The sequence below is a fragment of the Anolis sagrei genome, chromosome 2 (genome assembly GCF_037176765.1).
Source record: "Anolis sagrei isolate rAnoSag1 chromosome 2, rAnoSag1.mat, whole genome shotgun sequence".
In the NCBI taxonomy this organism is placed as follows: Eukaryota; Metazoa; Chordata; class Lepidosauria; order Squamata; family Dactyloidae; genus Anolis; species Anolis sagrei.
The window spans coordinates 121,779,424-121,795,586 of record NC_090022.1 but is presented as its reverse complement, the minus strand read 5'-3'; the positions used below and the strand labels follow the sequence as shown (position 1 = coordinate 121,795,586).

Genomic DNA, 16,163 nt, shown 5'->3' with positions numbered 1-16,163 from the left:
ACTTCCCTTTGCAGGCGCGCGCAGCGGCCGCCCGAAGGCATCGCTCGCGCCATGGCTCCGCAGCGGCGCGCGGGGGCCAAAGCTCCGGAGGGCGGCGGCGGAGGAGGAGGAGGAGGAGGCGGCAGCGGGGGCGCGAGGGCAGAGGGGCGGCGCCGGCTGAGCAGGTACCGCGCGAGCCCTTCCAGCGGGAGGGGAAAGGGCACCTGCTGCTGCCTCTCTTAACCAGGCTAGGCAGAAGCTGCATCTGCACTAGAGAACGGATGCCGATTGACATCGCCTGCACTGCCGTGCCTAAAGGCGATGGGGTCCCGGGAGCTGTAGTTTTGCAAGGTCTCTCTTCTCTGCCAAAGGTTGCAAACTGCAACTCCCAGGAGCCCATAGCCTTCAGCCTTGGCACTTCAAATGGAGTCAAACGGCACCCGTTCTACCGTGTGGATGCGCCCTCTCCCGGAATTCCAGGCGTGGGATTCTCAGGCCAATCAGGGCATACCTGGAATATTAGCACATGCCGAATGAAACCTCTTGCCGTGCAGATACATTGCAGAATTAATGCAGTTTGGCACCACTTTAACTGCTATGGAATCCTGGGAGTTTGGCAGAGAAGGCTATAACTACTTTTAGACCCCACAACCTTTGAGGATGCCTGCCACAGGTGCAGGCGAAACGTCAGGAGAGAATGCTTCTAGAACATGGCCACACAGCCCGAAAAACTTACAACAACCCAAACTACATTATGATGATGTATGATGCCTCATCATCATCATCATTGGAGCCCCCGGTGGCACAGTGGGTTAAACCCTTGTGCCAGCAGGACTGAAGTCCGAAAGGGCGCAGGTTCGAATCCGGGGAGAGCGTGGATGAGCTCCCTCTATCAGCTCTAGCTCCTCATACAGGGACATGAGAGAAGCCTCCCACAAGGATGATAAAACATCAAAACATCTGGGCATCCCCTGGGCAACGTCCTTGCAGGCGGCCAATTCTCTCACACCAGAAGTGACTTGCAGTTTCTCAAGTCGCTCCTGATATAACAAAAAAATCATCATTATTACAGCTATTCAGTAAAGGCAAAGGTTTCCCCTGACATTAAGTCTAATTGTGTCCAATTCTGGGAGTTGGTGCTCATCTCCATTTCTAAGCCAAAGAGCCAGCGTGGTCCGTAGACACCTCCAAGATCATGTGGCCATCATGACTGCATGGAGCGCTGTTACCTTCCCGCAGAAGCAGTACCCATTGATTTACACACATTTGTATATATGATTTACACACATTTGTATGCTAGGTTGGCAGAAGCTGGGGCTAACAGCAGGAGCTCACTGCACTCCCTGGATTCGAACCACCAACCTGTCAATCAGCAAGTTCAGCAGCTCAGCAGTTTAGTCCGCTGGGCCACCACTTTTACTCTCAAATAGACTCAGCTTGGGTCACAATAAAGCCAGTCCAATTTTAGAACCAAGGGGGCTTTTTATCTCTCCAAATAAAGCTCTTTTTTGTTGGTGGTACTGAAAGATGTGTGTATCTTAAAACTGGTAGCGTCTCAGGACCGAAGATATATGGTACTATGGGTAGAAGCGCTCGAGGGAAATGACAAAGTGTTACCCTTTTACTGCATGTGAATTCGTGTGAAAAGGAATTCGTGTTAAGTGTTTACTCTTGCATACATGAATGTATCCTGTGAATATGGCAAATGTACACACACCCTCTTTTCTCAGGTTTAACAGTTATGCATTGTTTTGTTGTATACTTTCAAGTTGCTTCTGACTTATAGAGACCCTAAGGCAGGGGTATCAAACTCATTTTCATGGAGGGCCACATCAACCTTATGGTTGCCTTCAAAGGGCCACTGAATCCATGGATGGAGAAACATTGGATAGAGATGGAAAACTATAATTGTTTTTACACAATGAGCAGTGCTCTTTAATTTTCCCCTAGTTTTCAGCCCCCAGATATTATTGAACAATATCATCAGCCATCACTTTTGATTATCTGCTATGCATACTAGGGATAGTGGGAATTGCAAATCAACTTCACTTGTGACTCTAAAGTTGGGGAAAGGTTAAAGGACATTTTAAAGTGAGGCATGATAGCTAAAGCCTTGTATCTAAATGGACCAACCATCACCTGATCAGGTTTAGGCTTACTGCGCCCCCTAACCTCCGCATGGAGGACCCATTAAAATGGTCTGCCCAAGGAGGTTTATGGATCATGATGGATTTCTGATGGCTTTTGGGGTGTTTCCCACCGCCTCGGTAGGTGATCCTGTTGATGCCTTGGTCACTCTGGAATGGGGAGATGACTAGGGCAATCGACATGATTACTTCGGAATGTCCCTCTCAAGTAGCTGAGCTAAACATTCCCTTGGTTCAATGAGGAGCTGGCAGCAACAAAGCAAAGGAAGAGGAAACTAGAGGCCGTGTGGTATTCAGATCCGAGCAAGTCAAATCAAACACGGCTAGATGCCTTTCTAAAAGTATATGCCACAGCAATAAAAACTGCACTGAAATCCTTTCTGGCAGCCAATATTGCGTCCGGAAGGAACTGTCCGGCAGAGCTATTAGAAGTTATTAGAGGCCTATTAAATCCTGCCTCTCTGGACGGGAGCCCTGACAGCTCGGCAGCTCGCTGTGAAGCATTTGCTTGATTCTTTGCGGATTCGTTTTGATCCGTTCTGGCCTGGACACCATGTTAATGGCAGTCTCTGAGGATGTAACACGAGCACCTGCTTGTCCGATTTTGATGGATTCATTTCAATCAACTGATGATGTGGACAAGATACTTGGAGAGGTGAGAGCAACCACATGCATCCTAGACCCCTGCCCATCCTGGCCTTTAAAGGAAGCCAGAGGGGGATTGGCTGAGTGGGTGAAGGTGGAAGGCAATATTCCAGTGAGCTTAAAACAAGCTGTAATAAATCTGCTGTTGAAAGAACCAGCACTGGACCCCATTCAATTCGTCAACTATTGGCCAGTTTCCAATCTCCGCATTTTGGGCAAAGTCCTGGAACGTGTGGTGGCTTCACAACTTCAGGTATTCTTGGAAGACACAGACTATCTGGATCCGGCAAAGTTTTGCTTTAGGCCAGGACATGGACCCGAGACAGCCTTGGTTGCCTTAGTGGATGATCTACGCCAGGAGCTAGACAGGGGGAGTGTGTCCCTGTTGATTCTGCTGGACCTCTCAGCGGCCTTCGATACCGTTGACCATGGTATCCTGCTGGGACACCTCATGGGAATGGGCCTTGGAGATACTGTTCTGCAGTGACTCCGGTCCTTCCTGGAGGGCCGTTCCCAGAAGGTGTTGTTGGGAGACACCTGTTCAGTCCCACAACCATTGACTTGTGGGGTTCCTCAGCACTCAGTATTGTCTACCATGTTGTTTAACATCTACATGAAGCCACTGGGGGAGGTCATCCGGAGTTTCGGGGTGCGGTGTCACCTGTACGCAGATGATGTCCAACTCTGTCACTCCTTTCCACCTGCCACTAAGGAAGCTGTTCAAGTCCTGAACTGGTGCTTGGCTGCTGTGACAGTCTGGATGAGGGAGAACAAATTGAAACTGAATCCAGACAAGACAGAGCTACTCATGGTCAGTCGCAAGGCTGAACAGGTCATAGGGTTACAGCCTGTGCTGGATGGGGTTACACCCCCCCTGAAGGCACAGGTTCACAGCCTGGGAGTGATCCTGGATTCATCACTGAGCTTGGAACCCCAGGTCTTGGCGGTGACCAGAGGAGCATTCACACAGTTAAAACTTGTGCTCCAGCTGCGCCTGTACCATGGGAAGTCTGACTTGGCCATCTGAACATGAGAAAGAACTTCCTGACTGTGAGAGCTTTTAGCAGTGGAACTCTCTGCCCTGAAGTGTGGTGGAAACTTCTTCTTTGGAAGCTTTTAAACAGAGGCTGGATGGCCATCTGTCAGGGGTGATTTGAATGCAATATTCCTGCTTCTTGGCAGGGGGTTGGACTGGATGGTCCATGAGGTCTCTTCCAACTCTTTGATTCTATGATTCTGCGGTAGTTCATGATCTGATTACATCCCGAATAGACTATTGCAGTGCACTGTATGTGACTGTTCAGAAGCTTCAAATGGACTGTGAACTGCCTTGAGTTGCCTCCGGGCCGAGAATGGCAGTATACAAATGGGGTAAATAAATTCAAACTCTCCTGACTAAACAGAACAAATGGCAACTTTCCAAATGTTACTGCATCACAACTCCCATCGGCTCCAGTCATGATGTCTAATGATGAGGAATTCAAGAGTTGTAGTCCAGCATCTGGAAGGCTACATAAAATGACATAGTGGGACGGATTTGGCTAACGGGCCTTGAGTTTGACATGTGTGCCCTAAGGTAAACTTATCAAACTGCATTGTATGGCTGTGTAGATGGGGCCCTGGATTCATTTCCCTACTCAGCCACAAAGCTAACCAGAGGATCTTGAGTGCTGCATGCAGTGTAATCTACTTTACAATTTAATTCCAGAGTAGCGTGGGAGTGTTCCCCTGAGCTCCTTGAGGAAAGAATGAAATAAAACTCCATAAATAAAACACTAACCCTTTTAACTTCTTCTGCTGATTATATGACTTAGAGAGCACAGGAGTAGGTGTCCAGATTCTCTGTGGAATATAGCAGAAGAGATATTTATAGCTATCTATGACTTATTCATGGAGAGTGAATTGTTAGTCTTAATCTTTTACAAAACTCATTCTGGCTGTTTATTGCTAAGTGCTGAAACACCCTGATGGATTTGCTGCTTGGGGCAAAAGAGGCCTAGGAAACAAAGACACGTTCACTGTGTAGAATTGTGCTGAAGTGTGTGTGGATTTTTACTACAATATGTAGTGCCCAGCTTTCCCTCTATGTTTACAATGGTCTCCAACTCAAATCCAATGTTCACCTTTTTTGTTTAAATTACCTTCCCAAAATAAGGGTGAGCATTAGATGTGCATAATATGGCAACTTATGAGCTCCCATTCGAGATACAGTAGAGTCTCGCTTATCCAACATAAACTGGCCAGCAGAAAGTTGGATAAGTGAAAATGTTGGATAATAAGAGGGATTAAGGAAAAGCCTATTAAATGTCAAATTATCTTATGATTTTACAAATTAAGCACCAAAACATCATGTTTTACAACAAATCATCAGAAGAAGCAGTTCAATACACTGTAACGTTATGTAGTAATTATTGTATTTATGAATTTAACACCAAAACATCACAATGTATTGAAACAGCTGTGGATCCAGGCAGGAGGGAGACTGTGTTGGGTAATACAGAACACTGGATGAGCGAAGGCTAGATAAGACTCTACTGTATGTCACCTCTAATTTAATTACCATGGGTCAATGCTATGAAGTGCTGGGATATGTAGTTCCGTGAGGCATCAGCATTCTTTGGCAGCCCCCATGATCCCAAACTATAGCCCCCCATGACCCCATAGCATTGAGCGAAGTCAGTTAAAGTGGATTCATTTTACAGCATAGATGCACTCCAAGGTTTTATTTTCCATTGCGGAAAGCTTTGGTGTTCTAACACTTTTGTTTTTCAAGAATAAATTATGAGCAGCCAGCAACTGTAATGCATATCTTTTTTTGGCTAAATTACACTTTTTGCTGCTGTGCATTATATTCGCAAATCCTTTTTTTGGTTTCAGGGTTTTGAAAATTGAAGTGTGCATTAGATTCAATGGCATGTTAGACTAAATACAGGTATATAAAATGTAAACACATTTTGTGTGCCTTCAGGTCACACAAAAGATGTTTACATTTTATATACCTGTTTTGGTGATTCCATGACTTTCATAGAGATTTCTTAGGCAAAGACTGATCAGAGGTGGTTTTGCCAGTTTCTTTAGTGACTCTCCTGATATTATTAGACTTCATCTCTTGATATTCCTCATTATTGAATAAACTGGCTAGGACTTATGAAAGTTAGTGTTTAACCACCATCTGTCAGGTCATATGCTTTCTAGTGTCACTTTAAAGTCATATAATCTGCTTTGCAATCTGGCTCTGAAGTCTACCCTCAAATGAAGATTTTCAGCATATGTTCTTCAGTTATAATACACTCTGCAATCATATTTTTGTTTATTTTTATTTATTCATTGAAACAAAATATTTGCATTGCATCCGTTAGTGTAGGGTCTGAATGTTAAAGTAAAACAGACTATAAAACAATATAAGTAACTGAAATTTTTTCAGCATTTAAAAACAACTGTACTTTTGCATTTTATTCCAAATAGTGGTCATGTTCCTCTTGCATTTCTGTAACCCCCTGTCAGTGTTTATTTTACTTTTGCTAATGCCCCCCACACCCCCAGGTGAAGAGTAAGTTGGAGTTTGTTATTAAGATGCATCACAAAGTTTAGAGATTCTGTTTCTCTTACTAGGGATTTGGTTTTGTTTTTCAGTGGTGTAAAAGGCAATGTCCCAAAAGACTCTCGCCGGAAGTGGCTGAAAGTGGCTTTCCTTCTCTCATCTGCCATGTTGGGCTACCTCCTGAGTGGGACTTATTTTCTCAGTGAAGATGGAGTTACAGAAGTTTTGGCCCATTACAGTGAGCACTTACCAGATAGATTCATCGAAATACCCTGCTCAGAGGACTATGACAGCCACAAGCGTTTTGAAGGTACTTGCACGTTGTAAATCAACTTGGTGAACTTAGCCAAAGAGGACTAGAGCAGAATTCCCACTCCTTCATGACTCTTCTAACCTTGGAAGCTTTTTTCTGCCTTGGGCCTTTTATTGTAATGCCATCTTTACACCTCCCCCCTCCCAACCTCTTTCAACTGAGCAAAGAATGAAAAATGTCACACTGAGTAAACCTATTACTTTCTTATCAGCCTCTACTGCCCCGTTTTCCTCTTTCTTGAGATAAATCTTTGCTTTCCATTTGACCTAAATACAGTATCTCTTTTATTCTAATATGCAGATTATGAAATGCAAATTAATTTCAGTGACACAGAGTAAAACACTTTATTTATATATATTTAAAAGTACTTGTGATTCTAAGATGCGTCCCATTTTAAGACATGTTGATTAGGGAGGAGGGGGAAGCACATCTTAAAATGGAAGAAATACAATACATCTAAAGCATATGAAAAAGAGCAAGATTGAATTTCCAGGCATGTAATATTATCCAATACAGAATCCAGAGGCTTCATTTTCTAGGACTTAATTCTACCCATTATGATACAGATTGAGTTCATCCCATTCTAGGTAAAATCTTAGTTACTGAAGAGGTCATCTGTGGCTATTATTATTATTATTATTATTATTATTATTATTATTATTATTATTATTTTGTTCCACTTTTCTCTCTTGATGGAGACCCAGAGTGGCTTGGAATCAAACCTTTTCACAAATGAGTCCTGTCCTACAATTGTGATGTATAATGCAGAGGTTTACAGTTTTAATTACTTTTGGTATTTTGCTGAAACTGCTTTAGGCATGGCAGAGCTCTATCTTGCAGGCAAAATTCCCTTGTATTAATAGGGAGTTGCTGTTAACTTGGCATACCTTCGGGCAGCACGTCTTTTTTGAATGTATTCAATATCTCATATTTGTTCAGTACCTAGAATTCTTTTGGACATTTCAGGGTTATTGTTATCCATTGTTATGTCATAAAACTCATTGGTTAACCTTGGGCAAATTAAATTATCTCAGCCGCAGAGGGAGACAAAGGCAAATCCCCTCTGAACAAATCCTGTGATTTGCCTTATGGTTGCCAAATGCTTGAAGGAACACAATAATAATAATAACAATAATAGTAATCATCATCATCATCATCTTTATTTGTACCCTGCCATCATCTCCCCAATGGAGATTCAGGGCGGTTTACATGAGGCCAAGCCCAGCAACGCAATACAATAAATGAAATCAGAACACAAACAACAGCATAAGAAATTACATAAAACATAAACCATAAGAATACAGCAGACAGTATAAAATTACAATAAAATCATTCATAACACAGAACAGTGAGTGGGCCGCATGTACAGAATACAATACTAAGGCTAAAAACATGAGGTGAAGGAGCAATGGAGCAGATTATTTGTGAGGGAGAAACTCTTCCGGGATGGGGTGAAGAAGGACCTTCGTACAGAGAGGGAGGAGGTATGCACTAAAGACCGATGTTGAGGGTTAACACAACAAAAAAACACTGGAAATGTTGAAAAAGTATCATGGTGTTCAGTGGTTTTTAACTGCTTACTGTTGAAATAGAAGGTATACTGAATTCTGGAAGTATTGATAAACAAAATTTAGAATACAGAATTTTTAAGCTATGCAACTATTCTCCCAACTATATGAAAGCACTTCACTTGAACTGGAATGGAACCAGAGTGCTGCTGGTACATATGGTTTTAAATGAGATCATAGTTGTGGAGAGCATAATAGAAATGTAGTGAAATTAAGAAAACCAGAATTTTCTTTAATAGCAAACTGGAAGAGCATGGTGGGAGCATCATTGCTCTGTATGGTGAAGGACAACCTTATGGTCAATGAACTGACTAGATGGTCAATGACCCTGGATCTCATCCTATGATACCAAGAGCCTGGTATGAGAACTGTTGATTAATTGACTTTGATTAATACAGATTAAAATGGACAACTACCAAGATCATTATACCTGGTTTCATAAGAGGAACTTTCTTCATAAAATGCAGGGACTACTGAAAAGGAAATTAAAGCAATAGTTGGAGATCAGGTCTTTCCAGAACTCTTGGAGGTTATTTAAGAGCAATAACAGGTCACTTAGAATTTATCTCAGATCACATACCAACAAGTTCAAGTGGATGTCAGTGTCATTAATGAAAGAGTTGAATGGAAACTAATAAATGGTTTATTTCAGAAAATTTATCGCCTGATCAAATAGAACAAGGACAACAAACATTGGCACGAGAAATACAAGCTGATAATAAGGGATGCAGAAAAGTAATTTTAGGCTTGTATTATTAGAAAATGAAGGAAATTTATCTTTCTTCATATACTTCAGAAGAAAGCAATCAGCTGAGTAGTGATTGAATTGATGGACAACAAGAGTGGAAAAGGTGTGCTAAAAAGAATATGAATGCAGAGGCAGAATAAATCGTGTCCTTCTGGCTGTAGAAGGTCTGGGGCTGGTTGTCATTGCCTAAGTAACTTTTCCAGGAAGGAATTCCAACCAGTTGAACCATATAGTAGGGAACCAAACAGTAGTGCCAAACAATGAAATTCTAGACTGTATTGAGATAACTGATTTATTCCAATAAAACAAACAGTGGCTCTATAATGTGGCTTCAAGAAGACCTGAAACACGGCAGCCACAAAACGCATACTGTCAATGCAAGCTGCAGCATGGATTAAAGGGTCTACAGCACATTAAAGAAAGTCACAGGAAAATCTCTGTTCAGCCCTTTAATTTGCTGAAGCAGATCCCAGTTCCCAGCTGCATTATAGTGTCAGTGTAGACGTGTCTCGAGAAAAGAAGACTATCTACACTGACCATACAATACAGCTCCAAACTAACGAGATTGTGGTGGCTACAAACATACACTGCCAATGTATGCTGCAGCATGGATTAAATCGGAAACAGCTCATTTTAAAAGTCAAATGAAAGTCCAGTGTAAGCTATATAATGTCCTGCTGCTGGTCCCAGTATACCCTAGATTCAGGCTGAAATCAGATCCTCAAAATGTGGAGCACATTGTAGACACCAGTAAAGTGCAGTAAAGAATCCAGAAAGTGCGTGTGTGCGGGGAAGGGGGTTGTACCAAAAAATACCCCATGGGCATGGTTTGGCAGCAGTGGGATCCCGGGAGGCACAATTTCTTACTGTCACTTTTCCTTTTTTCCTCAATTGTATGCCTCTAAAGCACTGATGTGCAACATTCCAGGACATAGGAAAAGAAACCTTGCAAAGCAGTTTGGGGCCAGGTTCTGTGGTAAATGTAATTACCTTCCTGGCCTCAAACTGGTTCCAGGCATGGCATTTTGATCATTTACACAGCAAAACCAGGTCATTTTAAACCTATTTCAAGTTGCATTATGTTGTCAGTGTAGAAGAGACGTAAGTCCAGAGATTGTAATAATGTGATGCTACTTTTTGTTAGGTGCCTTCAAATCAACTTCAATTTGGGCAACTCCATGAGTAATCCATCTCCAAGTCAGACTATCTTCAATAGCCCTGACCAGATCTTGCAAATTCATGGCTGTAGTTTTCTTGATTTATTATATCAAGCTGGAATGCAGTCTTCTTCTTTTTCTACTACCCTGATGGTTAGTTTAATGTTCTTATCTTTATTTTAACTTTTGGTATTAGTGATACATGTTCTGTGCCTCAGTCTGCTCCTGATCTTGTTTTTGCGGAAATCAGTATATATTCTGATTTCTAAATTAGCCATCAGATGATGCAGTTGCTTCTTGAGTTGTTGGAAGACTGTGTTAGTGATGAACAAAACTATCCACAGTCTTATATCAAGGCTTTCCTCCTTCATTATTTCGAAAATCATTTTTGGGGAGTTTGAGAACATTTTTTTCTAAAACATTAGGTATGTGGTTCCACAAGAAAATGTTCCACGATCTGTTTCAGGACAAAGCGTTTTTTAATTTTCTTTCTAGACATCTTTATTCATCTCTAGATGTTTCTTTGAGAGTCTAAAACAAGCATATGGACAGGATTGTTCTAGTATACTTTAAAAAGTTTTTGGCACAGGTCTTCATCAAAAACCTGTGAGCAAACTTTTTATTCAAAGGATAAGTGCACAAATTATGAATTTGTAACCAACTAAAGAAGAGGGGCAGAAAGTAGGACTAAATATACAGTTCTTACAGTGGAATTCAAAGTGAGGTGCAGAGATGTGAACATTTCTCAGATCCCACCAACATTCTTGTCCTTTCAAGTTATCTGCTGGGTTGAAGGATTTCCCCCCCCCCCCCTCTTTCTTCATGGAAATTGATGGATATTTTGGTATACATTGTTACTAATGTAGACCTTTAAAAATGTTTTCTAATTGACTGACGGGTACTGGAGCAGATTAAAAATGTACATGTTTAGTGATGCACATTATTTGGGCGTTCTTAGTAAGCTTGAAAAACAGCAAGAAAAAGAATCTGATGTTTACCGTTTCTGCCAGTGGTGGGAGACTGGGGTATGTTTTCATTACTAATTCTACAAACTGCTCTTTGGATACATGTGTTGTTAAATTTTGGGTAATGCAGATTTTCGAGCAAAGTGGTCAAAATTTCAGATGCTACCAAATCAACACAGTCTAACCAAAGCAGACACTTTGCAAAGAATCTCTAGAACAGTGGTTGTCAGTCTGTGGGTCCCCAGATGTTTTGGCCTTCAACTCCCAGAAATCCTAACAGCTGGTAAACTGGCTGGGATTTCTGGGCATTGTAGGCCAAAACACCACAGGTTGAGAACCACTGCCCTAGAAGAATTTTCCCAAGATGAGTGAGTAAGCAGTCACAATTTTCACATGTGTAGTGATTGTGAGTGATCAGGATTTATTTATTTATTTATTTATTTATTTATTTATTTATTTATTTGCCATACTTGTACCCTGCCCTTCTCAACCCCGACTCAAGGCGGAATTATTTTCTAGTGTTGTAAGAAGATAATAAATATTGACTTTGCACATGGTGGCTGTGAATTTCCACATTGGTGGCAATTAGGAAAAACAGTTAAATTTACAGTTACAGTTAAATTAAAACTGTAAAAAATACTGTAATGAGTTTCTAGAGATCTGTGAGTGCATTTGTCATACAAATCTGGAACAACTCAAAATAACAGCCAAAAAGAATAGAGGAAGTGAAACTTTTCTTATGTTGAAAGGTTATTCATTTGTAACCTTTCCACATAAGATTACATGTAACATTTCCAATTTTCCACATATGCATGCTAACTTAGGAAAAGTTATCACATGTTTGCAGTGGACAGAAAGTACATTCTATAATACTTCAAACATAATAGAGAACCCTAAGGTCATCCAATGAAGTTGGATAATTGAGTATTATTATTATTATTATTATTATTATTATCTTTATTATGTTTATTTATCCCCTGCTTTATCTCTCCCGAAGAAGACTCAAAGCAGCTTACATTAAAAGTATGACCACATAATTTTATATATCCAAATATGTAAACATTTAAACAGAATTAAACATAACGGTATTTTAAAAAATCACAGTTAAAAATCAGTTTTAGGACATAGAACCATTTCTCCTCCTCCTCCTCCTCCTCCACCACCACCACCACCATCATTACCAGTTTTATTTGTTACCTGTCTCTCCTCACTGCATGAGATCATAGTCAAACACATCAACATAAATAAAATATATGCAATGAAATGCATATATTAAAACACAATACTATAAAATACATATATTAAATTATTTTTGCATCTCTCTCAATATAATTTTCCAGATTTCCACATGAGGGCGCCAGTGATATTTTTAAAATGATATATTACATTCTGTAACCTGACTTAGGACATGTTGCAGTTGCTTAAGTTTCTGATTTTGTGGTTAGATAAATATAGTGTTAACTTGTTGCTCATCTACAGATCCTACCCAGTTTGTTACTCCCTTGAGGACAGTTTTGTGAGTTGCAATTTATCTCCTGCCAGGGAGATTTTTCCTTGCTCTGAGAATTGAGCAGTCCTCTTCCCATTTTTTTCTTAGTGCTGCAGTGTACCATTGAGTTCAGTTGTTTGAAGAGCTTACCAAAGAAAAGTACCACTTTGTAGTTATCCATTGATCTTGACATTTCTATCTCACCTGTGAGCAATAAAATAAATCTCAAGACACCCTGCAACTGAAAGCATGATTCACATGAACATTTTTTAAAAGAAATCAAAGTAACAATAAATAAGTGTTAATATAAAGAATAGCCATAAAACAGCACAATAAGTACCATATTGGTAAACAAAAGCTTTGTTTGCTTTCAAGAAAAAAAACAACCTTGTCGGAATAGAACAGGTTTAAAAGCAACCAAAGGGATCCCAAATAATTGTGCCACTTGCTTCCCTAGATACTAATTCAGCAGATGCTGAACCAGTATTGTCATCACTTGCTCACCTGCCTGGAGAGGAATATAAGGGGCCTCCTGGTTGGCAAGATTGCCTCCAAAGTGTGGGGTCTATTAGGATTCCATCTTCCTATCCAGGTGCCCTCTCCCAGTCTCCTGAGTGCATATCTTTGAAGGTTAGTGGCCAAGTCACCGTAGGGGTTCTACAGTATTCCATTCAACACTTCCCCTTCCTGAGCTGGCTGAGTTAGTCTCAGTGGCGATGTTGGATTCCCTTGGGCTAGTTTTGTGGGGAGATGTCGGCATCCATACAGAGAATTCTCTGTCTGGGGCAGCTTAGCATTTCATGCCCTCCATTTTATTATTTATTTATTTATTTATTTATTTATTTACTTTGCTTGTATACCGCTGTTCTCAGCCCGGGGGCGACTCACAGCGGTGTACAACATAGAAAGGACAAGGTTCAAAATTCAAGACACAATCTAAAATATCAATCTAGCGATAATCAAAAACATCATCATCAAAACATCAACAATATCAAAATACAAAAAGCCAATCTCGACGTCTCATCGTTTAAACCACAATCCAGTATCATTTTCCGTTGTTCCATTCCTGTCGTCATTACCAATTATTGCACTTCTTGTTCGAACGCCTTCTTGAACAGCCAAGTCTTCAATTTCCTGCGGAATATCATCAGGGAAGGAGCCAGTCTGATGTCCACGGGAAGGGTGTTCCACAGCCGAGGAGCCACCACCGAGAAGGCCCTGTCTCTCGTCCCCGCTCAGGCGTGCCTGTGCGGCAGGCGGGATCGAGAGCAGGGCCTCCCCGGATGATCTCAAAGTCCTGGTGGGCTCGTAGGCCGAGATGCGGTCAGATAGGTATCTTGGGCCGGAACCGTTTAGGGCTTTATAGGCCAACGCCAGCACCTTGAATTGAGCCCGGTAGCAAATCGGCAGCCAGTGGAGCTGGTACAACAAGGGCGTTGTATGCTCCCTGCGTCCCGCTCCTGTTAGTAACATGGCTGCCGTGCGTTGGACCAATTGAAGCTTCCGGGCCGTCTTCAAGGGCAACCCCACGTAGAGAGCGTTGCAGTAATCTAAACGGGATGTAACCAGAGCGTGGACTACCGTGGCCAAGTCAGACTTCCCGAGGTACGGGCATGACAACCAAGGTCTGTCTGATGCCACCCATTCTGCAGGACAAATTTTGGACCTAGTTTTCTGTGCAGGATGGAATAGTAGTGATCTGAGTGTGGAGGAACTTTCTACCCATGTTGTCATGGAGAAATCACTACATGGTGGACTTTAATCTTACTGGAACTCAACACATCTTCAAAGGGTAGATCTGATCTGCCCCAGCAGGTTGTGGATCCTGATGGATGATGTCTCTTGGGAAATCCCAGGTTTGTAGCTTGAGTTCATGGACTCAGATCTGAGTCTGGATGCCCAGGTTTTGACTGAGCCAGGGTGCATTTGCATAGTTAAACATAGTATGCCAGCCTTGCTCAGTCCTCAAGAGGTCAGATCAGGCTATGATGATACATACATTGATTACATTCTGTTTGGATTACTGTAACTTACTCTTTGTGGAGCTACCTTTGGAAACTGTTCAGAAACTTAAGTGGGTCCAAATGGCTGTGACTAGGCTCAGGAATTATGTAACTTCCCTATTGAAATGGCTGCATTGACTACATATCCATTTCTAGACAGAATTCAAAGTGCTGGTTTTTACCTTTAAAGCCTTGTACAGCTTGGATCCAGACTATTTGAAAGGCTGTATTTTCTCACATAAACCATTTAAAACATGTGGAAGATACCTTTCTCTCAATCCCTCCACCTTCACTGGTATGGTTAGTGGGAACTCAGTAGACAGCCTTCTTTGAGGTCCAGTTGGAAGGGTTCCTGCTATCTTTCCACCAGCAGGTGAAAATGTTTTTATTTAATAAGGCATTTAGAAATGGCAGGTAAGTGGATTTTTTAAAATAAGGAGACGATATAGAAGCTTCAATTTCTGTTGTGTGAATATCGATTAATGCTGTGAAACTTGTATTTTAACGTGTATTTTGAATCAAAGTTTGTCTAATAGTATTTTTACTTTTGTATTGAAAGGGGGAAGGGGGTTGCATTGTGCTTTAAAGGTGTGCATGCTTTCTTGGGTCCCTTACTAGGAGAAAGGCAGGATATAAATAAAATAAATAAAATGTAGGTACTCCAACACTGCATACCTGTAGCTGTTTGTTCCCTGACTGTGGAAGGAAATATTTTTCTTTGCTATTTGTTGTTTCTTTAAAGGCAATCAGAAGGTGTCACTCTCTGACTGAATAGAAGGTGATTCTTTTCCGTTCTTCCCAGGCATTTTCTTCTCCACAAATTATGAAGAATTTGTCTTGCTCAATGCATGGCCATTAATGCTACATCCCCAAGGATTCTCCTTTCTCTTATTTTAAACATTAGTTTTACATTTTCTGTATTAGAAATATATTCATGTTTTCAGCCTGCCATCCAGGCCTGTAGCGAGGGGGGGGGGGTTAGGGGTTCAGCCCCCCCCCCGAAATGTTTCAGATTTAAAAAAAAAAAACCAGTTTACTCATGAATTTTAACTGGTTAATCAAATCCCCAAGCTAAGTCTATGAGATGCAAAAAATTAAGAGTCCCTCCAGAACTACAAGCACTATCTCAAGCGAATATTTATTTATTTATAATTCGAACTTATATGCCGCCACTCCCCTGGGGCTCGGAGCGGCTTACAAGGACAGGCGAAAATCTAACACAATTTAAAAACAATTTGAAACAATTTAAAAACAGCAATATCAGAGATTAAAGTCCCGTCAAAACAGATATGTCTTACATGCCCTGCGGAAAGCTGATAAGCCCCGCAAGGCACGGACTTCAGGTGGCAGAGTATTCCAGAGTGATGGTGCCACTGCTGTGAAGGCTCTGCGCCTGGTTGCTGTTAGGCGCAAGGTCTTGACACTGGGAATTTCCAATAGATCTTGGTCCTCAGGACGGAGGGATCTCTGGGGTTGGGAGGGGGTGAGGGGTTCCTTAGGTACATCGGCCCCAGACCATGCAAGGCCTTAAATACTGACAATTTATTCACACTGTCATTACTTGCAGCAATAGCCGATGTAGTGAAGCAACCAAGTTTGGTGTGTGTG

The 16,163-nt window shown here is 41.5% G+C and overlaps 1 protein-coding gene across 1 annotated transcript in view; it reads left to right on the top strand.

Moving 5' to 3' along the window:
• The first annotated feature begins 15 nt into the window (after positions 1–15).
• Positions 16–16,163, top strand: part of OGFOD3 (2-oxoglutarate and iron dependent oxygenase domain containing 3) — a 40,550-nt gene continuing 24,402 nt past the window's right edge. The window contains exons 1-2 of the mRNA XM_060759829.2: positions 16–164; positions 6,405–6,622. Of these exons, the coding sequence (XP_060615812.2) occupies positions 52–164; positions 6,405–6,622 (331 nt within the window). The 5' untranslated portion in view covers positions 16–51. The remainder of the gene's footprint in view (positions 165–6,404; positions 6,623–16,163) is intronic.